This window comes from Nycticebus coucang, chromosome 16 (genome assembly GCF_027406575.1).
Source record: "Nycticebus coucang isolate mNycCou1 chromosome 16, mNycCou1.pri, whole genome shotgun sequence".
NCBI lineage: Eukaryota > Metazoa > Chordata > Mammalia > Primates > Lorisidae > Nycticebus > Nycticebus coucang.
In genome coordinates this window covers 16,042,778-16,069,961 of record NC_069795.1, presented here as the reverse complement: position 1 = coordinate 16,069,961, position 27,184 = coordinate 16,042,778, and the positions used below count along the sequence as shown (strand labels likewise).

Genomic DNA, 27,184 nt, shown 5'->3' with positions numbered 1-27,184 from the left:
GCAGACGAGGAACTCAGCCGAGGGGGCTGGGAGCGAACCCTGCGGGGCTCTGGAGAAGAGCCAGGGGCCCGCGCCTGTTCTCCCTTCTGCTGTCCGCGGGGACCCTGGGCACGCGGCGGCTCGGTGAGGGCCTCTCAGGACCCCGGGGCGAGGAGGCCTGCGCTTCCCGCCCTCAGCGGGCAGAGGGGGCGGTGGTCCTCGGTGTCCTGCACGTTCAGGAGGAGGGCTGGGTGGGTACACACGGACTCCAGGCGGAAGAACGGCCCTCCGGCGCCGCCTCCGCACCCGCCGGCCCGCGCGGCTTCCGGCCGCCGCGACCCCTGCCCGCGCACTCTGGCGACTCGGGCCTCCCGGGCGGAGGGGGCGGGTCTTCGGGCAGGGGGCGGGGTTTCAGCGCCGAGAGGCGGGGCCGAGCCCGGGGAGGGCGGGGGGAGGGTCGGGGGCGGCCGGCCGCGCGGAGAGAGTGAGTCACCTGACCGCTGCCCGCCGCCCGCGGGCTCGCTCGCTGCCGTCAGTCGGGCCGCGCCGCGCCTCGGCTCTGGTGAGTGACTCCTCGACCGTCCTGCCGCCCTTCCCCGAGAGGGTCCGCGCGGCGGTGCGCGGGGTCGCGGGCGTCGGCCGGAGGGGCCGCCCACGGGCAGGTCCGGGATAGGCGGCCGCCTTCGGGGCTGGGGGCGCGCGGCTGGGCCTACGGGGGCGTGCGCGGCCCCTGTTCCTGGAAGTGGCGGCGTCCGCCGGAAGGGCGAGCTGTGCCCCTTGCGCGGCCGGGGCTGTTGTTTACCCGCCGCGCCGCGCTGCACCCGGGCGGGGGCCGGGGGCGTGGCGGGTCCGGGGTCCCGGGCCCCCACTCGCGCCAGCCGGGCTGTGACACATCAGCACCGCCCTCCGGCTCCTGCCGCCACCCTCCGCGGGCCGGAGAGCTGGAGCCTCCCGGCTTCCCGGCCTGGGTGTGTGTCGCGCGTGTAATCGCGTAAGAAAGGCCGAGTTTGTGGCTGCAGCGACAATCCCACCTTGCTGAGCTGGAATGCGCCAAGATTTGGTTCGGGGAACTGGGGATCCCAGGGCTCCCTTTGTTGGAGTTTTGCCCACGCGTTGTAGTTAAAGACTCTCACATTATGGTGAGAGTGGGTGTTGATGATAGACACGCCAGCTTTGTGCTCCTGCATTGTAACACGAGTGCCATTGCTTTTTCATTCTTCCACTGCAGTTTCATGTCATTGAGTAGAATTGTGCGGAATGCTTTTATGCAGGAATCCTTCTGCGTTAAACTTGGGCTGAGTCAAGGTAAAGTGCGGTAGTAATTGTGAACGAACAAGCCTGGAGAATACAAGCTACAGCGTCGTGCTTGGAGGAACGAAGATTGTTTTGTAGGATGCTAATCTTTTTGGAGAATTATTTGAGTGTTAGGACTGTTCCCTGCAGTAGCTGCCACCACTAGGTCTTTGTTCATATGTCTGAACAGTCCTTTGCATCCCAGAGGGTTTGCGTTGAAGGCAGTTAGATAAAGGGTGGAAATCCCAGACCTGTTAGTGGCAGAGGTCAGCTTGTTTATTCCCGGTCTTGGGGATAGTGGTGCAAGGGCTAGGCTGGGCTGGGCTTCTTGAAGGCACTTGACACTTCTGCCTTTGGACCTTTTAAATAAGCTTAGGGTAAAAAGGCTTCTGGTGAGTCGGAGTAACATGGCCTTGATGTAGTGATCGCATAGGGTACTACTTGTTTAACCCATGGTTCTGTCAAGTGGTTTACCATTCTTCAACGTGTTTGTTGGGTAGCAAGGTAGGGTGACTCTAAAAAAGTTGGGTTGCTGAGTCATTCACCCCAGCCTGAGAGGTACTTAGGAACAGCTGGTACACTCATCACATGCCTCCACTATAAAAGGCTGAGGAGCACTCTAAAGGGGTTGCTTCATGAGGCTGAAGGAGACCCAGCTGGGGCTGTCTGTTTTGAAACAGGTAATCAGTGGGTGAAGTGCAATAGCACTGTTAGTGGCTAAGTAGCACTGAGGTGGTGTTTAAACACAGAACAGTCCAGTAACCTACGGCCTGAGAATAAATTTGTGCCAGAGAGACCTAAAACTGGGGAAGAAATTTGCAGCTAGGAGTAACCCAATAAGCAGTATTGTAATAAAAATATTTACTACTCTTTCTGCACGTAGCTTTTTGTTGCCTTTTTTGTGGTTTTGTTATATGGTCTCCAAATTTCAAAAAGTGAACTTAATTCTTCATAAAAATTTCTTTGTGAAAACGCAGAAAGGGTCTTGTTCTGTTTGGCATGGACCTTGGCTTTTCATGCATACGCAAGTAGTTTTTGGTGTCAACGAGGAGGCCAAAGAGAATAGGAGTGGAATTAACAGGTTTCAGTGGTTCTAGAAAGAGCTGTTTAATGAAAGGCAAACCATTATGTTTCTGTCTCATCCTCTTGCTGGATGGTGCTCCTGTCTTTACAGTTTGTGTCGTTGCTTCTTGCTTAAGAAATGAGGACACAGCCCAAGCATATGAGTCTTCATTACAGAGTTCAGGAGCGGGAAATGTGGAGGGAGGTTTTGGCCCTAACCTAGGGTCAAAAGAATGATTAATTTTTATTAATGGTAGATCATTTAAAACTGTTTGAGTTAGGGAAAATGATTAATTTTGTTGCTTTGGGGCTAGAGGTTAGAAATCATGAACTTTTTAGTTATTAGGGCATCTAAGATAAGGTGCAAAAGGATTTATTTGGGAAGAAAATTTTAAAACCTGGCTTTTAAAAATATACTTTTGTGTAAAAAAAATACCTTAAGCTTAATGATACAGACTAAAAGTAGAGCTCACATATTATAGATTTGGGTGCCTGCCCCTATCTCCTTTTCTGTTGGGAAACATGAAGAGTGTTAGGTGACAATAACATTTCAATAATAGAATCGTTTTAAAAAAACTTATGATTTCTTCTTAAGAGCTCTAGTTCTCTCCAAATGTTAATATTCTATTTAGTTTTTATATGCAGTTCTTTTTATATTGTACTTTAAAGATTAGAAGCTTGAGTGTAAATTGCTTATTACATTGTTGATGTTGAAGATGGAAATACAAAAAAATGCAGAGTTACATTTGAAAATACACTATTTTGAATTTGGAGAGAAGCCCAGCAATTGGGTTGTTTAATGTATGTGATCTGAAGTGTAATAATGTGTTAAAAAGGTGTAATGGGAGCGCATCAGGATAAATCTGTAAGTGTAATATGGAGTGTAATGTGTATATAGTGTTTGAAGTCTGCCTTTTTTTTAAACCAAATTTAACAGCCCTCAATGAGGATTAATAAGACCCCTTGGGCGGCACCTGTGGCTCAAAGGAGTAGGGCACCAGCTCCATATACCAGAGGTGGTGGGTTCAAATCCAGCCCCAGCCAAAATCTGCAAAAAAACCCCCCAAAAACCCTTATTTAGCAAATCTCTTGGAAAGTGGGATTTATTCAGAAAATCAACCTCTTATGAGTGCTGGGTGTGACTGATATTTTTCATGTAGGTAACTCTCATGCCTTCTACACCCCTATGATGCCTATACTAACAATTGCAAAGCCCTGTAAACCCCCAGTTGTCAGATTCTCTCCACTGTGCTGTTGTCTCCAGGATGTTATGTTTAGGCATCACCTCTTCTCTCCTAGTTTTCTAATGTTCTGCTCATGGGAGAATTGCTTTAACTCTAAAATCCTTATTTCCTGAGGAGTCTCCTAGATGGAGAGTTTATTTTATGTGAAAATACGAATAATTTATGAGATTATTTTGATTAAAAAATGTACCAAGCAAGGTAATCTGTCAGGTATGGGTAACTTTAGTGCTGTTGGCCAGAATGCAGGCCTCTTGGAGAGAATAAACATTTCAGCACTACAGATACACTGACTTGTATCAGCACGAAGTCTGGGCAGCTGGCTTTCTCAGTGCATAGCCTTAACTGTCTCTGTATAATTGACAGAGAAGTGGTAAGCAAATGGTTAAAAGTAGGTGGTCTGGAGTGAGACTGGAATCAAGTTCTGGCTGTGTCACCCCCTCTAAAGCCTTGAGCCAGCTATTCTACTTCATGCCTCATGGTCTCCTCTGTAAGACTGATAATAGAATCTGTATCATGAGATGGTTGTGAGGATTGAATGCATTGACACAGGTTTAGTGGTTAGAACATTGCCAGCTCAATTTTAAATATCAGTAAATGTTAGGTGTTACTATCTGTTGTTCAGAATCAGGATGTACTTAGTTACACAGCCACATTTTGTAGCTTCTAAGAGTTGAATTGTAGTCATTGATCATAAGCGAGACTGAGGAATGTAGCAGGTCACTGGGACTGGAGAAATACTTTTCCTGTGAACACTGTGATGATGAATCAGTAGGTCCTTTTCAAACACCCAGCTTCTGCGGGTTGGAGCACAGGACACAGCTTTTTATTTAAAAGACTAAAGTTTCAGCAGAACGCTCTAGAGGCAGTTACTACCAGTAAATTGAAATTGGATTTCGGAGAAAGAAAATACACTTGCCATTCCTGGTCTAGTGTGTTCACATTTTAGTTGAGGACATTGTGGCCCAGCAGGTTTAGTGTCCTGTCCACTCCCTGCTTGTTAACACCAGGGCAGAGCTCGTTTCTCTCCTGGGTGCCATTCAGTTTGTTGGAAACATTTGGAATGTAAACTTACCTGCGATTGTTTCTTCTAAGTATTGTGTTTTGTTTATGACATGTCTATACTAATATAGAAAAATTACCCATGAAATGCATATGAATACAGTGGACATGCTTATCATACAGCTTCTTGTATCTGTTAGTAATTCAGAAAGGTTCTGTTAAACATTTTGACCATCCTTTCAATGAGAGCATTGAGTTTCCAGGTGGTGAAAGTCTGTCTTTCTGTTTAATTTCCTTTGGCACACTGAGTGTGCCTTGTCCTTGTTCAGTAAACTCTTGGTTGCTACACTGGGTGGTATAATATGAGTTCATTCTATGTCTATGGTTTTGAAACATGAGAATTTTTAACAGATTGAAGGAGAGAATATCATGTGTTGCACCTCTTTAAGTGTATACTGAGTTGAAAGTCTTGATTATTTAGATTTCTACTTTCTGTTTTCATCAGTGGGTGATTTTGAGGAAGCAGCTGGAATTAAATCATTCTTCTGGTTCATCGCCTAAGATAGGAAACTTGTAACTTATTTTTACCCATAGTTAGCTTAGATTTGAATAGAGCAAAGCATAGTTTGGGTCATCTTATACATCTAATACTTACAATATCATTACTCCTTAAGAACGGAACCTTTCTTTCATTTAGGATCAGGGACAGTTTAAAAAATATTAACAGGATGGTAAATTTCCTCAAAGCAAACATAAAGAATAAGAATAGTGGTTACCAGAATCTTGCTTGTTAATAACTGTTGTCTCAGCACAATGAACATGCAGTGAAGTTGAAGTTGGCTGGCTGCTTTCCTTTCTTGGTACTGGCATAATTTAGAAAATGTTACCTTAATGTAGCTGAAACTGCAAATCATGCTCTTTTAAAATTTAAATTCTTTTCTTAATGGTGCAGGATGCTCATTGTTCAAAGGAATATATTGTATTAAAATAATTATTCCCAGTTTTATCTGGTAATGTTATTTTCACTTTTTAAAAGTATTTGTCAGGTTTCAAATTGGATCACAATCATAATGGACAGTTAGATACCACTTCCTCATCCCTCATTAAACAGGAATTAATACTGAGAACTATTTTCAGTTCCTTTGTAACCTGGACATTAATAACAGCTCACCTCCAAGGTTATAACCTAGTAAGGGAAATATCCCTCTCTCCTCTTACACATCTTCCCCCCCTATCAATCTCTTCTTTTTATTGGCATTCTGGCCAGGGGTGATGTTTTTGGCCTAAGGAGGGTTCTGTTGAAAAAATGGAGAGACCTGCTCACCCAACTACTTAATGCCTTATCCCTTCTCTAAAGCATGCCAGCATCAGGCCTCGAAGTCAGTGCAGTTACACATCCATCAGAAGTGTGCAGCTATAAAAGATTTAATATTTTAAAAAATTATGAGGCTATAATTACGTCATAATTTTGTAGTGGTTTTTGGTAAGGTTAATAATTTCATTAACGTATATTTTATTTTATATTTAAATGTTATTTTTTAAAAAGTGTGGTGCTTATAAGATCATGGCTCACAGCTCTTCAGTTTCCTAAGTATCCTGATGTGTGTCTACTCTTTTTCTGAGGAGTGTTACCAGAATGGCTCAGAATTCTCCCCAAGGTAGGATTTGTTGTTTAAAAGAAATAAGAAAAAAGTTACTAGCTTTTATTTATTTTTTTCACATTAGCAAAAGACTTTCAAAGTAGAAAAGCGCTCTGCCTGCTGAGGGCTCTTTGCTGATGTGCCTTCAGTTTAACCTGCCACAGAGAAATTGAAGGAAATGTTAGCTGGGGATGAGTCTGTAGCTGCTGCTAACCTCACCTGTTTAATTGTCTCTTTGTTGTAAAGGACTGTCACAAGTGCTGTTCAAGCTCAAGGTATGTTTCTTTGGGTTTTTGAAAGGTATGTTTTGCTTCTGAGGGCTTGACTTTAGTCATTAGCCCAGTTCTTGTGTTCCAGATCCCAGGAGAGCCAGGTTACCCTTTCTTCTGCAAACCAGGTTGTCAGCGTGGTCACCAACAGCAGAAGAGTTTAGGTCCCAGTGTCTGTCTTGCCGTTTCTTCTCAGATGCCAGTGGGGAAACACCCTACTTTCTTTTGGCGAGATAACTTGGAACAGCTCTCTAATCTCTGAAGAGTAAGGAATAACTGTGTTTTTTAGTTTCAAGACACTTTGTTCTCTTATCTTTCAATGCAAACTCACACACAAATACTGAACTGGTGTGTATAGATAGTAGTTCAGCTAAATTCTTTTCAGTGTTTGTGGGATTCCTATCTGGTAGGTGTTGGGTTTACAATTAACTCATGAACCAATGTTTATGCCTTTATATGCTAGAACTTTTCTAGGTACTGACAGTACAGAAGTTTATAGTCTACTAAACTATTACCGTAGCGTGTGTTAATCGTTGTAGTAGCAACATGTAAAAGCCATCGACTATTAGGAGCCTAAGTTTTGGGAAATTCAGAAAGGCTTAGGAATGTTAATGAATACATAATTTAGTGGAGGAAACACCTTGTACTGAGAACTCAGTTTTGAGAAGCTTAGCTGTGCAGAAGACTAAGTAGAGAGAAATAGATTTCAGTAGGGGAACGTTGAGTCAGGAAGGTTGTGTGTGTGTGTATTTAAAACTTTGGTTAGTGGGAAAAGGTTGATGAATGCAAGCAACATCCTTGTTTTGTCCTTGGCTGGTTCCTCTTATGGTTGCAAGGTGGCTGCTACAAGTGCAAATGTCATAAGAAAATATGACTAAGTTTCCTGGAAGAAGAGATACTTTTTTTTTTTTTTTTTTTTTAATTTTCTGGGATGTCTCTATCAGAAAAGCTTTTCCCAGAAGCCTCACAGTAGATGCTACCCTATCCCTTTCTTCTCTGTTTGTGGGTCAACATTGCTGACAAACTTATGCCTAAATCAGTTAATGTCAAGGGAAGTGGCACCACTGTGATTGACCAAAATGGATCGTGATTCATCTTGGGTTGGGACTGGGGTTTGCTTCACCAGAAATTCACGGCCTCAGGTGCAGAGTGGATATGTGAACACAGTCAGGGTTTGGCTAGGCAGTGCGGGGTGAATGGTGCTGGGGGGTCAAGTACTCCTTCCTGCCCATACACACCGGCCCATACTTCTGAGGAGAAAAAGAAAACATGCTTAGAATTTGGAAAATGGATTTGGAATTTTAGGTGAATTTTTTTTCCTTCTACTTTGTCATTATCATTTCTATTATGACCAAGTAGTACGTTTACAATCAGATCAAATAAATGCTTTAGTTAAAAATTGAAATTACATATTAATGCCAAAAATTTTATATAGACAAGGAGTATATTTAGTACTCTAAACATTTCAAAAGTTCTTTGTCATTCTTTTAAATGCTTTCAGGGAGAGGAGAAGATATAATTATGTCTTGTAGTTTCTATTTGTACATAGATGTCTGTTCTCTCTCTCACTCTGCAGGGCACACCCCCCATCTGTCATGCCTGTGGCTCACGCTGAGTGATGATGCTGGCCTGGCTCCAGTAGAATGGTAGGCTCAGTGGCTAGATGGCCCAGGACTCGAATTCTTGAATCAGGACACAAACTGGAATATTCCTCTCTCTCTCTACAAATTCATTCTCCTTCTAGAAGGGATAGCTGTATTGGGATTACCTTATTTGCTGTTCTTTTACGAATTCAAGAATAATGCCACCTTAAATTTATGAAGTATTCTTGTAGCACTTCTGAACCTTTCAAAGCATTTAAAATTTTATTTATTTAGTTGACAAATAATAATTGTATATATTTATGGGATACAGTGTGATGTTTTGTTGTATGTATACATTATAGAACGATTAAACCAAGCCAATGAACATATCTGTCACCTCACTTATTTATGTTTTTTTTTTTTTTTTTTGTGGTGAGAACCTTTAAATGTACTCTCTTAGCAATTGTGAAATACAGTAGCCATTCTTTTACCCACGGTTTCACTTTCTGCAGTTTCAGTTACCTATCTATGTTCAGAGTCTGAAAATATTATATATACTGGATATTTTGAGCATTCACATTACTTTAATTCCAGTACATTGTTATAATTGTTCTATTTTATTGTTAATTATTATTACTCTCTTACTGTGCCTAATTTATAAATTAAGCTTTATCATAGGTATGTATGTAGAGGAAAATACAGTATACGTAGAGTTCATTACAATCTGCACTTTGAGGAATCCATCGGGGGTTTTGGAATGTATCCCCAGGGATAAGTGTGGCTACCGTATACATTATTAACTTTGGCCACTGGGCAAGGAGCTTTTATGTTTCATTCTTTATCCTTCTCAATCCCAGGTGTTTGTGTTCAGTTTCTTATATGAAAGGCAAACAAATAATGAAATACAAAAACACTAGAGTATTACAAGATAGAATTCCTAACCGTTGTTTCATTTGAGAGTAACTAATAGACTATGCTAAATGGCCAGTGTAGGCTTCTGAAATGGTATAGTTTTTTGGATGGTATTTGCAAAGACTTGTAATACTGCCAAAATAACTTTTGTTTTTGATAAAATGCAGTAGTATTTACCTTCTCAAATACGATTTGAACAGAGTTTTAGATTTATTTATGAGCCCCAAATTATTATTTAAGTGAATCTTATGATTGTTACATAATAAAAATTATTATTGATAACTTTGGAATGTAGCTGTAGCTTGGAAATCTCCATTTTAGGAATGATTATTTTGAGCCCCAAATTATTATTTAAGTGAATCTTATGATTGTTACATAATAAAAATTATTATTGATAACTTCGGAATGTAGCTGTAGCTTGGAAATCTCCATTTTAGAAATGATTATTTTGACTCTCAAGATAAATACTAAAAAATGGTCTTAATTTTTAGTTGCAGCCACATACATTGAGATACTGTATTTTATGTTGGCTGTCGGGCTTAGTGGACTGGGTTATTCTTAAATAAAGCATTTTAATTTGGTACCTCTGCTTGAATTAAAGAGTGTCAAGTCTGTAATTTGTGGGATATACTAATTGCTGTACTATAACTTCTGCTTTGTTTAATTAAAATTGTTACTTAACATTCTTTTCACTCTTCCTGTCTCTTTTTGACACAAGTTTATTATGAGTTGGTGTATGGTTGGGAATTTGAAGGGTACTTATTTTTTTTAATTGTTTTTTCAGTTTCTTTGCATACTATGTGTCAACTCTTAAACCTACAGACAGTTTTTGACCTTCAATGAGTTTTAGGGCTTTCATCTCCTCTAGGCAGCTGGAAATAATTTTTACAATTTGAAAACAAATTGGCACATGAGGGATCTTTAATGTTTTATTAGAGACCTGGGACATGGACACTTAATACTCTGTGTTTAAGCAACTTTCATTGACCTTTCCATGTAGTTTATTGTCAGGTTCCTTTTAAATATTTGAGATTGGTTATGCAATCCAAAAAGTGTTAATTAGACATTAATTTACCAAATGTAGAAAAATGAAGGGTAATTTTGCTGTTCCTAAATGCCCGCTTAGTCTGTCTGAAGTGTTCATTCTCATGACACACGGATACTTGAGGCCTTTCCCTGTTCTTGCTCTCCCACCCTTTGTCACTTGTACCCAACCCTCTCCCACGCATGACGTAGGTCATGTAACATGCATTGAAATACAGTATCTGGACCTGGAAGCAGAGACCTTTCTAATCTTTGTTACGGGCCCTCTCAGAGCTTCAGTTCCCCTATCTGTAACAGAAGTGGGTCATCCTAAATTAATGTGCTCTTTTAATTAGAAATTCTTAGCTCTGTGAAATTAGCAGTTATCTTGGGCAAACTTGTGCAGTTTTATTTTATTATTGTTATTATTTTATTTTGAGACAGTCTCTGTCACCCTAGGGTACAGTGCCATGGCATCATAGCCCACAGCAACCTCAGTCTCTTGGGCTCAAGAGATCCTCTTCTCTAAGCCTCCCCATAGCTGGGCCTGCAGGCACCTGCCACAATACCCAGCTAGTTTTTCTATTTTTTAGTAGAGATGGGTCTTGCTTTGCTTAGGCTGGTCTTGAACTCCTGAGCTCAAGCAGTCCACCTGCCTCAGTCTCCTACAGTGCTAGGATTACAGGCATGAGCCACTGCACCCTGCCTAAACTTGTGCAGTTTTAATATTTTCTTTTTACCTTGTTAAAATCCTTATTAAGCTTATTGAATTTTATTGTTACAGGCAGTGTTCAGTCAGGTAACTTAGAAGATCACATAGATGATGGTGTCAGAGTCTTAATTATATTCCAGTGCTGCTGGTACTATTACAGTAACCTAAATTAAAACTTGATTTCCTTTTGTCTTTCATAATGTGTTTCTTTAGCAATTTATACTTTTCAAAGGGCTTTGAGACAAGTAGGGCGGGAGCCTGGTTAAGCTTTGAACTCCAGTCTCATAGAGGTGCATTCATCTTTATTGACATGGCTAAGCCTAACTCGATGGATCTTTTCCCCTTCTTTACCTGATAGTAGGATTCTTTTTTCTAACATCATCATATTTTTGAGTTTCTATAAGATTTAATTTATTCTTTAGTAATTACTGTGAAGAGACGGTTGGGTTTTAGAATTTCCCATGAATTTACCATATAATAACAAATCAGTATCTGCCGATGACTGGGGGAAATACTATCTATTATAAAAGGGGAAGAATAATTGGCATTCTGTGGGAGGCCTCAAGACAATAGAAATAAATGTGAGCTACTTTTTTAAGTGGGACACTTTTTTTTGGTCATAGTTATTTATTCTAATAGTTTTATGATTATAAAGTAATATGTATTCATGGTTAAGCAGAACGAGGGACGGAGGGAGGGGGGTGGGGCCTTGGTGTGTGTCACACTTTATGGGGGCAAGACATGATTGCAAGAGGGACTTTAGCTAACAATTGCAATCAGTGTAACCTGGTTTATTGTACCCTCAATGAATCCCCAACAATAAAAAAAAAAAAAAAAAAAAAAGAATTAGAATGCAGAAACAACAACAACAAAATAAAAAATTACCTAGATCTCAGCATTGATATTCATCCTAACAAGCTGTGGTGGCCACCAAGCTTTCTGGTCATTTCAAATATAAGCTGCCTGTCAGGCAGTGATTTGAATATGCAGTTGGATACATGAGTAGGAACTTCGAGAGACAAGTGGAGATTAGGTGAAATACAAACGTGAGAGCATCCAGCAAGTCCTTGTGATTGTGTCCCAGCTGTGGGCTCAAGGGGTGTGTGCAACAGTCTGAGGACTCAGCCCCGCGCTCCAGGATTTAGAGGTTTGGAGGAGGGTTTATCAAAGAAAATTAGTAAGTGGCTTCCAGGGAGGTAGGTGGGAAAGCAGAGGATTGTGACATCCTGGAAGCCAAGTGAAGACAAAGTTTAGGGAGGGAATGAGCAACCTGCTGAACGTTGCTGAGATGCCGTGTTTAAGAAGACTGGAAATTTGCTGTTTGGCAGATTGGAGGACACTGGGCTTCATGAAATGGTTTCCATGGAATAGAGGGGGAAAGGCCCAATTTCAGTGGGCTCAAATGAAATTGGGAGTAAAGGGAAGTGGTGACAGTGTGAGTATAAATGGTTCTTTTGGGAGTTCTGCTCTGAAGAAAAGCAGAGAATTATGTATAGATAGAGGGGTATAGGGAGAGTCCAGACATTTTATTTTAAGAGACGATTCATTATGGTATGTTTTGTATTTTAGGACTCTTGTGTATTCATTTTTTTCTTGGTGAGACTTTGTAGAATGTCAATGTTTTTGTTTTCTTTTTTTAAAAATCAGCTCTTTTGGGCGGCACCTGTGGCTCAGTGAGTAGGGTGCCAGTCCCATATGCCGAGGGTGGCGGGTTCAAACCCAGCCCCGGCCAAACTGCAACCAAAAAATAGCCGGGCGTTGTGGCGGGCGCCTGTAGTCCCAGCTACTCGGGAGGCTGAGGCAAGAGAATCGCGTAAGCCCAAGAGTTAAGAGGTTGCTGTGAGCCGTGTGACGCCACGGCACTCTACCCGAGGGCGGTACAGTGAGACTCTGTCTCTACAAAAAAAAAAAAAAATCAGCTCTTTTATTCATCAGTTCTACACAAAATTTTATTGTGAATGATTTTCTTCATAGAAATTTCATAGATTTTGTCAGATTCTGTAAGACAGAATCAATGCTGTAGTGATTTGGCAGTTTGAAAGCCCATTTTTCTACAACAGTGATTTTCAGCTGGTAGGAGAGGATCTTAGGTGTGTCTTGAAAATTTTTAAAGATCATTAATTAAATTATTTTGAAAGAAGTTCAAAGTACAGTAAAGTATATTCTTTTTTGTTTTTATTCTCTTTTTTTTTGATCAGCGTAATTTAAGTGTGCCATAACAGTTTAACTATAGGTTCAAGTGTGCAGTGAAAAACATTGCTCTAGAGGATACCCTTAGAGGTTTGAAGAACCTGCTTAAATTGGCATCTGTCAATATCAAATATAAAATAATGCGCATCACACTGTTTCCAAACAAGATATTCTACTGTATATCGACCGTCTCTCTCTGTTTTATCAAAATCTAACATTTTAACTCAGAATTGATTTTTGCCTTTTTATTTGAAGAATCCTTAAAAAGTTGCATTAGGACTCAAATCCAAGTTAACAATTTAGATTTAATTAAATTTCGTTACTTTTTTTTACTATCTAGATAAACATATTTTAAGTTTGTGCTTTTGATCAAAGTAATACATGTTCTTGGCTTTTAAAAAACATGCAGAGACGCTTATCTGTTGTACCTCACCTTATTCCTCATTCTGGTTCATGAGGAATACACATTCTGGTTCATGAGGAATACACATTCATGGATGTGTATGATCTTTCTTGTTTCTGCTGTTTAATTTTTTTGGTGGCCACTTCTGTCTAAGATGTTTATATTTCAGCTTATCAGCCTGAGGCATTATCTGTAGATTTCCTGTTACCCTGGATGATGATTTTGTTTACTTCCACCATCCCCCCCAGGTATATTATTCCACTTCTGCTCTTGGTCACTTGAAACTTCTAACGTGTTTTTATGTTTTTTTTTTTTTTCTTAGTCTCATTAATCTGATGTGGTTATCTTTTGAGTCTGTACATTATACCTTGTACAAAAATAAAACTTCCATTTTCTGATTTCATCTCCCAGTCTGTCACTTTTATTTTGTCAGAGTTAATATTTAAATTCTGTTCTGTAACCATAATTAAGTCTTCTGTCATTTGTCTATTCTGAAAGTTGAAAATCAGTTAGCAGTGGTTATTGTCATCTCTGTGCTAAGTAACATGTGCTCACTTCTTTGCTTACAGTTTTAGTATCATCCTTTGCTACTCAGAAAACATTTCTGGCATCAAATTCAAATATTAGGTAATGACTATTGAGCATCATCGTGTGCCAGACATTGCCCTAAGAAGATTATATATATTATTTCATTTGAACTTTACAATAAAAAATACTATTCTTGTTCCTAGTTTGCCAGGAAAAAAAAAATTGTCACAGACATGTAACAGACTTTCTCCACTGGCAGGGGAGTTACCAAGTTGTAAACTGCTATTTTGTATTGTCCATTTTTAGTTGCTCATAGAGCAGCTGGCTGTTATATTAGTGAGGCTCTGATGGAGTCTTCACGTTGTTTTGTGTGCTCTCTGATAGCAGCCCCCAGTCTTTGTCATCTCTAGACCCTGACTATGAGATATTATGAGGATACCTGAGGTGTAAACTTTTAGAAAAAGGTGTAGCCATACCTTGGAGGAGGCTGAGTGAGTTGGGCAGTTTTGTTCTTCTAGGGAATTTTTGAGAATTTTCGTTTTTTGCTTTTTTTCTTCCCATTTGAGTTTCTTACAGGAGACTTAAGTTAACTGAGAAAGTCACTGTTGCACCTCCCTCTCTGTCCATTAGTTGCTCATCTCAGAAAACCTACAGTTGACCTCATCTTTAATGGTGGAATACTGAACACTTGACTTGTGAGAGAATAAGATGAGGACAGCCAGTGTCACCTCTCTCATTTGCAGTAAGGGAAGGAAAAGAACTAGGAAGCATAAAGATGGGAAAGAAGTAAAAGTGTCTCTATGCAGACCACATGATTGTGTACATAGAAAATCCTAAGGAATCTACAAAGCAGATGTCAGAACTCGTAAGCAAATCAAGTAAGGCTGCAGAATTCATGGTTAATGTTTAAAAAGAAATTTGTGTTTACATAATAGAAGCAAAAAACCAGAATGACTTTTAAGAACCAACTCTAGTTACTAGAAAATAAAAAAACCTCACAAAATACTAAGAAATAAATATGCAAAAATTGTGCAAGCCCTCTTTACTAAAAAGATCATAATGATCCTGAGAGAAATTAAAGACGACTCTAGTAAATGGAAGAGATGCTTGTTCATGTACTGGAGGACTCAGTTTTTTAGATGTTGGTTCTCCCCAAATTGATACATAGTTTCATTGCCATCTTAACTAAAATTCTGTTATCTCTTGTAATTCAATAATAGGAATAAAGCCCAGATGAATTAAACAGACATTTCACAAAAGAACATATATAAATGGCTTCTAAAGCACATACGAATATGTTCAACATCATTACTTACTAGGAAACGCAAATTAAAACAGTAAGGTATGGAAATATGTCTGTGCAAATGTTTATTGAAACTTTATCATAATTTCAAACTGAGAACAATGCAGTCTTTATGTCACTACTCCATTATAGTCAAATGGATAAACAAAGCGTAGCATGTCCATACAATGGAATATTACCTAGTAATAAAAAGGAACAAACATATCATATACACAATGACTGGAGTGAATCTCAAGATCATTAAGTTGGTTGAAAGAAACCTGAAATGAGTACATGATGTTTGATTCCGTACATAAAAGGAAGATGCACAGTAATCTATGGTGATGTAAAGCAGATCGCTGGTTACCTGGAGCCGGAGTACCAGGAGAAGAGGGACTGTGAAGGGACATGTGGGATTTTGAGGAGTGATAGAAATTTCTGTATCTTGATTCGTGGTGGTGGTGGTGGTTTTATGTACATATAAAATTGTGTGCTTTTAAGTAGATGAAGGTCCTTCTATATAAATCACAACTCAAAGTTGATTAAAAGTGACAAAGGCTAGATAGAAAATTAAATAAGCTTAGTTTGCACCAGCCATAGTTGCTAGCTTCCATTTTTGTAACATAAAGATTTAAAGATCCTATTAAAAATCTAGTAACTGCCAAATATATTAAGCAATAAAGACTTCATTGTCTATTAAGTTCTTTGTAGTGAGGAGGTATGACAGTGGAATCCATTTGTCTTGTTTTTTTTTTTCTGGAGTTAGATTTCCCATGTTCCTTCTTGTCTTTGTTCCTTTATTCTCTTTTAAGCTATTCTAAACTTCTGACCCAGAATTATTGAAGTCAGATTTGTTGATTTGGAATGTAAAAAAACCTTTGTTTCTGACTCTGAGCAGGTGAGTCTGTAAACAACTTCTTTAAACTTCTGTAACGGTTCAGACTCCTCTATGCTCAACCTCAGTTTCATAATTTAGAATATGGTTTTAGATCTAGTAGAAATAACAAAAGTCCATGACTTAATATATAATATTTAATGATAACAAAAGTAAATTAAAAAAAAAAAAAAAACCACGGGGCAGCGCCTGTGGCTCAAAGGGGTAGGGCGCCGGCCCCATATGCTGGAGGTGGCAGGTTCAAACCCAGCCCCGGCCAAAAACCACACAAAAAAGAAAAAAAAAAACACCTAGTTTGCCTGTATGGGACCTCAAATAGTGAAATAATCATGAGTGACAAAAATTGGAGGGATTCTTTTTTTTTCTATTTTAAAAAAGGTATGGTGTCTTTCGTTATATATAATTTTAAATAAATTATCAGGGTATTTGGTGGTCGCCATTTTTAGTGTTACTGTAAACACCTCTGCTGTTTATCTTATTTCAAACTTTTTGTTTTTTATTCTCATTCAGCCTTTTAAAAATATATTTGTATGCCTTATCCATCATACTTACAGTTTTTAATAAGACTGAGAGAAATGACTTTAGAAAATGTGATTGTCAGGCACAGATATTTAAACAGTTGTGATATTTAAACCTGCAAAAGGTTAAAGAAAATAGCAAATCTTGGTCACCGAGCTATTCTTTCTGACTTTCTAGGTTCAAGTCTTAGGACCTTAGGAAGAATGCTGTTAAATTACTGTCCTGATTTAAACTCCCACAGACTTTTTGATGTTGAATTTCTTTCAAAATTGAGAGTGATAAAAAGAAAAGCTGGGGCTTAAAAAAGATTCTTTCTTATGGGCATTGGCACCTTAAATTGTAAACAATTTTTAAAATAAGGCTCTTAAAGGAAACCGAAAGGTGTACAACCATGATACTGTTGGGTCTTTGCCATCCACTTGAAAAACTAAAGACAATGTTCACCTGATTTCAGAAGAACATTCAAACACTGGATGTCTTGGGTGTGTTCTAACAGGAACTGTTTTAGGGGATTTGCAAGCTTGGGCTGGAGCTAAGAAAGATGTCATGGTAAGAGGAATTTACCTGTCTGTCTTTGAAGCCATTAAAGACTCTGCTGTGGAATTGAGTGAGGCAGAAGTAATTGGCAGTGTGGTAGGTGGCAGACAGAAACAGTAAGAAGGACAAGGTGGCAATCCTCGCTGGCCACTAGAAAGAAGGGCAAGGTGGCTCTGGGAGTAGACCAGGCTGCAGATCCAGGTCACAGCTTTTACTTAAAGGCCGTGACAGTTGGCCATGTTGGTCTATTTCTGATGGTCTGCAGGTCACTACGTGCAGCCAGCCACGTACACAAACCCTGGACTAACAGAACAATTGTGGAAGTAGCTGTTCTCATTAATTGAATGTTACGGTTAAGTGAAAAGTGGCCAAAAGTAGTTTTTGTTTGCAGACTTACCATTTGGGAATGTCCACATTTCTGTGTAAATTGATTATAATGACCTGCCCTGAGGCATCATTTTCATTTGAACATATCTAAGTTATGTTCTTCTTGAATGTTGGGATAGTCTTTTATTTGTATTTTCATGGTACCTGTGCATCTTGTGGCACAGGTAAACCCTGGTGGGAAGAACCATTGTCATTGTTCAGTGAAATAAAAACTTCAGTTAAGTGAATCACATGTATTAGATTATTTATTATATGTGCCCTTCTACTTCAAGAACTGAAAACAACATAGTGCTTTGAGACTTGAGGTAAGTAAAATTTCAGTTCTTTTGAACACATGGAACTTTATCCTCATACAGAGTTCTTATGAATTTCTGTTACGTGTGTATGAACTATCATACACCTGCCTTTATGATCAGATGTTCACCTTAGGTTTTTAATTTTTTTTAAAAGTAAGCTATCTTTAAAGTTATTAAAATGTGACAAAAGCATAGCATCTTATTTCTGTATCATTTTGAAGGCAAAAAAAAAAAAGTGGTAACTGTATTAAAACTTAAATTGTGTGCATTGAGCAGAGAGCAGAAGCTATTTCCAAATTGAGGTACAGGAAACTTTAAAATGCCTGTTCATCCTTTATCAGCATTAGTGAATGAATAGGCAATTTGCTAAGGTCAGCAAACCTTTATTTTGAATTATAACATTAGTATATTCTGTGTATTTTGAAGAATATGGAAAAGTTCAGGTATAACATAGAAATTTAAATTTGGTGTTAATAAATTAATCAAATTTTAGATCTGGAAGGCTGGAGTGTTATATTTTACTCTTTTGGTTTGAGAAATGTTAGAAGATGCCTGGTGGATGTCAGAAGAGTATGTGCCATTCTTACCTGGTATTGTTCTTACATAGTCAATTTACTGGGTAAAAATGGATTCTGACCACTTACACTGTTTTCAGAATTAGGAAACTTGTTTTCAGAATAGAGATCTACAGCCGCCTGCTAATGAGAGCCAGAATCAAGTGCCTTCCTTCCCACAGTTCATTGTATTGCTTGCATTTCAGCTGCTAACTGTAACTTTTCTTTGGGCAGCTGTCCTGCAGGTGTTCTTCTAGAGCCCAGAGTGATGAGTTGGGGCTCCCTTCTGCCCCTCTTAGCTCTGGAAAAGCCATTCAAGAACTTTCCTCTGAACACTGTCTCAGTGGCGTTTCCTATATATTGGGGCAGCTCAGTGGGCTGTTACGGAAGAAGGTCTCGATCTGGGTTTGGGTTTGTGTTAAAAATGCCAAGTTCATTCAGCAGCAAGTACTTCTGTTGGACTTTATTATATGCTTGGCCTGTGGCAGAGGTAAGGTTGTGACACGTAAGCCAAGAACGAAGTGTCAGCCAGCTGAAAAGTGGAAGTCCACGTAGTGGGCACAGTGTACACAGGGGCCCTGAGGTAGGAGCTTGGGGCCTCATGAGCAGGAAAGGAGGGATGAGGAGGCTGAAGAATGGTGAGAGAGGGAGAGAGTGGCTGGAGGTCAGCCTAGAGTAGTAGATACAGAACCTGATCTCACAGGTCTTGAGGACATGTTAAAGACTTTGAAGTGATCATAAGTAATTTGGAAGACATCACAGGTTTTCAGCAAGAGAAGGATCACTTTGATATGAGAGAATAAATTAGAAGGAATCAAGAGGGGCTTGAGGGGTATGAGGATTTTGTCAGTATTATTATCGTCATTAATAGTTAGTGTTCATTATTTGCTTGCTGTAGGCTGTATACTGTGCTACCCCCTTCCCTCTGATCATCTCATATAAACCCCACAACGTCCCAGTGTGATGCTGTTATCTATGTTTTATAGGTGAGGGAACTGGATGCAGCAAGGTTAAGCAACTTGGCCAAGGTCATACAGCTAGGAAGTGGCAGAGCTGAGACTGGAACCCAGAGGTATCAGATTATAAATCCTGAGCTCTTAGCCTCCGGTTCCTATCTATCGTTTTCAGTGTCTGAAGTGATGGGCCATTAGTGGGTCTTGAAATTAAGTGGATTACAACTGGCATTCTTTTTTTTTTTTTTTTTTCTCATCTCCTCTATTAACTTCAATCACATTTTCAAAACACGGCCAAGAATGAAGCTTTGATAGTAAGCCATGAACTTACACAGGCAGGCATTGTCAGTTTTCTGCAGTTGCAACACTGAGATAACACAAGAGAGTTGGATGTTTTCTTTCTTGTGCCTTTCTTTACTAAAGAGCAATAAATAATATGTGAAAGATTTATCCATACCTCAAATTCATTTACCATAAATCTCCTGAAATTATTGCATTTACTTCTTGCTTGGTTTATAGCAAATAAAAAATCAACTTAGTTCTTCAATTAGATTATTAAATGCAGATTTTAAAGGATCACAGTGATTACAGACTTGGTACACGCTTCATCATAACATACCTGCTTGTCAGATCAGACATTAACACTAAAAAGGGTTTACATTTAACATGGATCGTTTGCCACGAGGGCAAACACTTCTGGATCATTCAGAGCCAGAATCTTACACGGTTCTAGAGGGACTTTCTGGCAGATTTTGTTGACTACTCATTGAACAGTTGAAACATGTATAGACATTATTTATCGGATAGCTTACCCACAGCAAAACAGACATAAAAATGAGGTAAATGCTATGGGCAAGGTTATAGTTCTTGGAAAAACCAAAAGCAAAAATATATTTTTGGTAAGCTTTTATTTCTATACATCTTTTATTTTTTTATTATTTTTTTTTTGTTTTCTTTTTTTTTTTTTTATTGTTGGGGATTCATTGAGGGTACAATAAGCCAGGTTACACTGATTGCAATTGTTGGGTAAAGTCCCTCTTGCAATCATGTCTTGCCCCCAGAAAGTGTGACACACACCAAGGCCCCACCCTATACATCTTTTATTAATAAAAGCTGAAAATACTAAGTGCTAGAAGGCCACAAAACTTAACATGTGTCTTGTCACCCAGTGATGCACACAGCATTATGTGGTACTGCAAAATCTGCAACCTCTCCCAAGGGGCAGTTCGGAGATCCACATAGCCATTTTGCCAGGGTGGAAGCAATGCTTCTGCTTTCGCCTCTCTTAAATATGATCTCTGCTCAAGGACAACTGTGTTTTTTTTTCTATATTACTCACGCAATAACACTTTATACATTCCTCCAATAGCCAAGGAGGCTGTGACGGGCAGCTTTTATACCGCCTACGGCCACAATAAACTAATTACTAACCCTGTAGAAGAGTGAATTATCTTTCTCTCTAAAAAAAAAATCTATGCTTACAGTTCTCTGACCTAATGAATGGAAAAGATCAGTTCTGATTATCCCATTTTTCCTCTTCCTCCCCATTCAAATAATCACATATAGGCACTTAAAAGCAGACAAATGCAGAATCTTTTTCTATTAAACATTTAATCAGAACTCCAGCAGAAGTACCTCTCTTCTGATATGAGTGCCACTGAATATATTGCTAAGCTGGAAGTAGAGGCTAATGGTTTGGTGGGAATATTTCTTAGGGAGGAGGCAAATGTTTTCTCGTTAGTTTGTCACTGTTGTGGTTTAAGTCCTTAAAAGACTGAAAATTTTGCTAGGTCTTTCTCCATCTCAGTGTATTGTTCTTTGAGCTTCTCCATGGCTTTTTGTGTTCTTCATCCACTTCAGCCCTTTTGCTGGGTTGTTCCTTCATGAAGTCTTCCCATTGGAGTAAGTGCTGTTTCTCACTAGCTATTAAATGGTCATTATGAATCTTTTTTCGTTCCTGCTCCCTCTGTTGGAGCCTACAAACTGAATCATTAGCTGCTTGCAATCTCTGAAGAACTTGGCTTAAGTTGTCCTGCATTGTTTCTCTGCATTTGGGAAGAGTATGTTCGTTTGTTTCATGGACCATATTCTTCAAAATTTCAAGAACTCGCATTTCTCAAAGACCACGTTTTTCTTCAAATTCTTTTACAGAATAACGAGTTTCACCTTGAATAACTGGTCTGTGATCCAAGAGCCTTGAATGAATTTCTCCAAGGTCCTTGATAATGAGGTGGGCTGAGCCTGCAGTCCCCAGAGCCCGTGGTCCCCAGAGAGTCCCTCTTCTTGTTGCCGCCACCCAGGGTTGTCTCACAACCCACAGGGGTCTTTGTTCCTCCGCCACTCATCCCGACCAGTTTCAACTGGCATTCTTTTTTTAGAGTGTAAATATCCGTATTACATGCAAAATACTTGGATAAACTATTCAAAACTTGATTTTACTTTTAATTTTATGTAACTATATAGGGTGGCCATAAAGTCTGTGTGCAATTTTAAATTGCACAGTGTTTTAAATTGCACATGAACTTTATGGCCACCCTGTATTTGTACTTTAGTGACCTTGTGAACCATTGCAAAAGGTTAAACAGCGTTTGCCCAGGCAGGAGCTGATGACGGCTTGGATTTGAATTATGCCAGGCACACAAAGAGGAGAGGACCTCACCATTGAGAGACAGAGGCAGCCGGATTCTGAGAGAAAGTGGGAGCTCGCCGATCAAGGTGTCAGGAGTGACCCCCAGAGAGCATAATTTATACACTTGGTCCACTTTGGACTGGCTCTTCTCTGTTTTACCACCTGATTCTCTAGCTTCTGCCAGCTGCAGCTGATAAGACTGGGGTTGGCATCTTGCCCAAAGGCAGCAACTCTGTAAGCTGGCCATCACCCATGAGGTGATGTTACTGAAAACTGCCTAAATGGATATTCAGCAAAAAAAAAAAGGCTCTCTCTGCACTTTGAGGTGAGTAATGGGTCAACCCGTGGCAGGATGAGAAGCAGCAGGCCACAGATACACAGAGGTGGGCTACCAGCAGCTCTGGAGTGAAGGTGTGAAAGTTGTTTATGCCAGACTCACTTTGAGGATCCACAGAACCTTTAAGCCCCAGTGTCCAAGGCCCAGAGTACTAATCTTTGTGAAGCTCAGGCCAAATCTTTTGTTTCTGACTTTCTGTGAGGTTCATTTTCTCATTCTTAAGCATAACCTTTTAGTAATAGCTGGCTTCTCCATTACTGCTGTGGGTCTTATATGGTGCATTCAGCTAGTGCTAACTGGAGACAGACAGTGAAGTAGTTACAAATACTCAATAAGAATTCCCCTTCTTGGTCTTATTGGTCTTTTGTTGTTGGCCAAGATACTTCTCATTGAGCCTTGATTTCCTCATCTGTTCAATTGGGTGGATAGAACATCATAGGGTTTTGTGAGGAGTAAGTGAGATAAACTTTATCTAGCAGTTAGCTCAGTACCTGGGCAGAATTAGAGCTTAATAATTATTTACTGTTAGTGGTTGATTTTTTTTTTTTTTAGACACTTAAGCTTAGCAAAAAGGCCGAGAAGTGATGTGGTTGATTTTTTTTTTTTTTTAAGACAGACTGTGGAGAGAATTAAACCTATTTATGAACAGAAACTATGGGAAGGAGCCGGTCTGGAGGGAGAAGCTGAGTATATATGAGAGAAAGCGAGAAGCGAGGATGGTGGGGGATCAAGAGAAGACATTGTGGATTGTTCTGACAGAGAGAGAACCTGGTGGAGGCAGGAGGACGGTTTTTTTTTTTTTTTTGAGGTTGGTCCACAATTATGGTGGTCTGTTGGGAGAGATGCTGATTGAGGAGAAAGGTGGCAAGTTGGAAAACTTACAGAGAGCAGGAGGCAGGGATGTACAAAAGAATCAATAAACAGTGCTGAGATCCTGAGATTGGCACTGTAAGTTGATAGTGATGCTAGTCTGCACACCTTTTCAGTTTTTTGTTTTGCTTGGTGTGCTGTGTTCTGCAAAATGATGAGATATAAATAAGAATGGGATAGTTTCAGGGGTTTACAAGCCAGATACCAGGAAAGAATAGGAAGGCTGGAGTCTTAGGTACAGATACATAGGAGGGCAGATGGTCAGCTGTGGAGTCTGGCTTGGCCAGGGAGTCCAGTGTGCTCTGGACAAGAAGAGGGCAGTTTGCATGGTAACATCTTTAGAAGATACATATTTCTTTGAATGACGGCTTTCCCTAATATCCCTAACATGAATTCTTTGTTTTGGTAACTAAAATACTCATACAATTGTTAAATTACTCTTGTATGGGCATAGCCCACAAGTTGAATTAGTTATAGTTTTAATTTTGAAGTCACCAGTGATTTCATTTGGTATGCTGAATCAGTAAATGATTAATTGTGTACTTAACCTCAGTTAAATTTTAACCACATGATGAGAGATTTTATCTTCGTTGACTATTTCTTAGTATTTTAGTTATGTTGAGGACTTTAATAATAAACACTAAATAGCAGAGAATTTTTGGATGCATTTCATGGATTTGAAACGAAGCCTGTCTTGGAGTTGGAATTCACCTGAGCTTCAGTAGTCCCTGTTTCTCTTTTCATTTTTGTCTGAGGGGTAGTGAATCTGAAAATAATAATGCTTATTCTCTTGCTGAAGTTTGAAGGCCTCCCATGGTTCGTGCAGCAAGTAAGGTGTCAGAAGACCAGAAGCGAATGTGCAGAGATGATGCCCCAGGAGCTCATCCTCCTCCTTCAGTGTGGTCCTCGCAGCCAATCCACACCCCTAGGGCTGCAAGAAACTATTAGCAATAGAACTTCTTTTTTAACTTACTACATCTACTTCTCTGTGTTTCAGAACATAACACATCAGAATAGTTATACATACCTGAAGAATGTGGATAGTGTACATATTTTGGTGTACCATTTTATTTTATTTTATTTTATTTTTGCAGTTTTTGGCTCCGGTATATGGGGCTGGAGCCCTACTCCTTTGAGCCACAGGCACCACCCTATTTTATTTTTCTTTTGTTGCCAATAGTGCGTATGTGGTCAAACAAGGTTTGGGGACATATTAGTATTTGTTTTTAAAAATGTGAACTTTTAACAACTGTCTCTTATACTTTAACATATTGGGAAAACCAGAAGTTTCTAGGGAGGAGGTAGTTTACTTATTGCCTGTGTTTGTAGTAAAGTAAGATAATGTATAAAATAAAAAGACTAATTGTCAAGATCTGGCCTGACAAATTTGAGTCGTTTTCTTCTTTGGAGGAACTTGACCTTTTGTAGATGGTGCCCTTTGTTATAAAGCACTAAACTCACCCATTGTCAGACGCTGAGGGATGGACTGAGAGAATGTGGACTCCACATGCCTGTCCTGCTGTTCAGTCTCATCCTCACGTGACCTCTGGGGCCCTCCCCTCCTACCACTCTGCGCCCCGCTCCCCCTACACTGTCTCAAAGCAGCAGGGTTTAGATGCTCCCAGATGTCAGTTTGCTCACAGTAGGTGTTCTCTCACTGTGCGATGTCTCACTTTCACAGAGCCATGAAATCCTGGGGTCAGAAAGTTCTTCCCTCCCTCACTCCAAGAAACTTTCCCTAAAATTAGAAATACGGCTGTCCGGAGCCTATTAGGTATGGTAAAGTGAATAAACATTTCTAGGTTGTTTTCTGGAGGTTTTAATTTTCATTTCTGTTTCAGCAGTGAGTATGTATTTTAATTTATGTTTCACAATCTGGCATTTTTAAAAACATTTCAGAACATGTTTTCATTTAAGTGACGTATTGTTTGTGTGTTTGCAGGTTGATGACAACTAGAAGCATGCTTTCCGCTGAACTTCCCTGGACACCATTTCTTACACAGAATGTCTGTGAGTGAGAACTCGGTTTTTGCCTACGAGTCTTCCATGCACAGCACCAATGTCTTGCTCAGCCTCAACGATCAGAGGAAGAAGGACGTGCTGTGCGACGTGACCGTCTTCGTGGAGGGTCAGCGGTTCCGCGCACACCGTTCAGTGCTGGCAGCATGCAGCAGCTACTTCCACTCGAGAATCGTGGGCCAGGCTGATGCGGAGCTCAACATCACCCTGCCAGAAGAGGTGAGAGAGCGTGCTCCTGGTGATTTTAATTTAATTTTCTTAAATTTCTTATGGATTATAAAGTTAAAAATAAAGTACCATGTCCTTGTCAAGAGGTCAAGAAATTTTTCAGGTTCTGCAGCAACCCATTTCTTTAGCTTTTTTTTTCATGTAAAATCATTAACTTGAGATGTTAGTTAACAGTGTTTATTGAACAATTGAATAACTTAACCCACTTACGTTAGTTTTCATAAAATGGTCAAATCAGGGCACACACAGTGAATTACAGACATGTGGACGAGTCACAGCTTGGAGAGGCCATGCAGTGTCACATTCTCTCCCTGTGGACCTTTTCCTGTATTCACCAACTATATCCAGGGCTCTATAAAACGTCCAGTTCCCCAAGATGGTTCCCATGAAAAGAAGATGCTCCCTAAGTATTCTGTCTTTCCCCTTTCTTTTTTCTTGAGATTGTCTTTATGTATTGGTAGAAAAAAAGAAATGGTTTGTATCTTACTTATAGAGACTTAGTTTTATGTACTTTTCCCCAGCATGTTGTAGAGTCAAGCTCATAAACGTTTGTCTTTGTTAACGTCCTGCCTCAAAGAGACTTCTCCCTAGGGTGGAGGCCTGGTGGTCACCTGACTCTCAGTAAGACGGCTTGTTGCCTTTAGTCAGTGGTAGCAGAGTGTCCAGCGTTTGGTGCTGGGACACAGAAGTTGGTAAGAGGAATGTGGAGTATCTAGAACTTCTCTGTGTGTGATGATTGGTCTGTATAGGATGTTCTCTGTTGGATACAGGTAAACTGTTTGTAGTTTAGCTTGTTGCTGGCTATGCAAATTACTATGAAATTATAGCTGTGGTTTTGAGAACAGATAGATTGTCATTTCTGTGGCAGAAGTCAGAGTGAAGGGTGCATTAGTAAGAAACTAGGACAAAAAGACCAACCTATACCATAGCATTGTTTTAAAGAAGGAAAAACGTGCATCATAATGGAAATACATTTATCGTGCATATTTTCAAATTATTTCACAAGACTTTCTAAGTAAAGCAGAATTTGAGATAATTGTAAATTCATATACAGCTATAAGAAATAATGTGGAAAGTTCCCTTTTGTACTTTGCCCAGTGTCAATAGGAGTAACATTTTGCAAAATCATAGCATAATATTACAACCAGGGTATTGACGTTGATAGGATCCACTCATTGTATTCAGTTGCTCCAGTTTTACTTGTACTAATCTAGTGTTTTCAACCTGTTTTATCTCAAGGCACACTAGAACCTTCCGCAGCACATTTAAATTATGTTGATCAAAGAAAAGAGTAAATAAAAAAAAAATTACTTATTGTGCTTTGAACTTCTTTCAAAAATAATTTAATTAATGATCTTTAAAAATTTTCATGGCTTTCCTAAGAACCTCTCATAAGCACACGAGTATGGCTGCACAGCGGTTGAAAATTCCTGTACTAATCTCAGTATGTATAAATTGCATCCCGTTTCCTGTGAAGGTCTGTGTATCTGTCAGCAGTGAAGCTACTGAATAGTTCCGACACCCACTCTTACCTGTTACAACCATCCCTCCCACTCTTCAGCCCCTCAGCCCCTCACGCTTCTCTCTAACCTCTGGCAGCCCTTAATCTGTCCTCCTCCGTAAAGTTTTGTCATTTCAAAAAATATTATATAAGTGGAATCATATAGTATGTGACCTTCTGGGATTGACTTTTTTCTACTTTGATGAGATTATCCAAGTTGTATTAATAGTTTGTTTCTACTTATTTCTGAGTATATTTCAGAGTATCAGTTGGTTTTTAAAAAGAACTTTTCACCTATTGAAGAAAATCAGGCTAAGTTTCATTTTGGGCTATTACAAAT

General features: G+C 39.7%; 1 protein-coding gene and 1 pseudogene across 4 annotated transcripts in view; one reads left to right on the top strand and one right to left on the bottom strand.

Moving 5' to 3' along the window:
• Positions 1-480: 480 nt before the first annotated feature.
• The window catches only part of BACH1 (BTB domain and CNC homolog 1), a 70,241-nt gene continuing 43,537 nt past the window's right edge, over positions 481-27,184 (top strand). Inside the window, exons 1-2 of one of the 4 annotated variants that reach the window (XM_053565084.1) lie at positions 481-541; positions 25,039-25,334. In XM_053565084.1, coding sequence (XP_053421059.1) covers positions 25,101-25,334 — 234 coding nt within the window. In that variant the 5' untranslated portion in view covers positions 481-541; positions 25,039-25,100. Of the gene's footprint in view, positions 542-21,758; positions 22,215-25,038; positions 25,335-27,184 lie in introns of those variants that run through there. The other 3 variants (XM_053565085.1, XM_053565086.1, XM_053565083.1) reach the window with 3 other exon arrangements.
• On the bottom strand, positions 20,744-21,605 carry LOC128567671 (biogenesis of lysosome-related organelles complex 1 subunit 5-like; annotated as a pseudogene).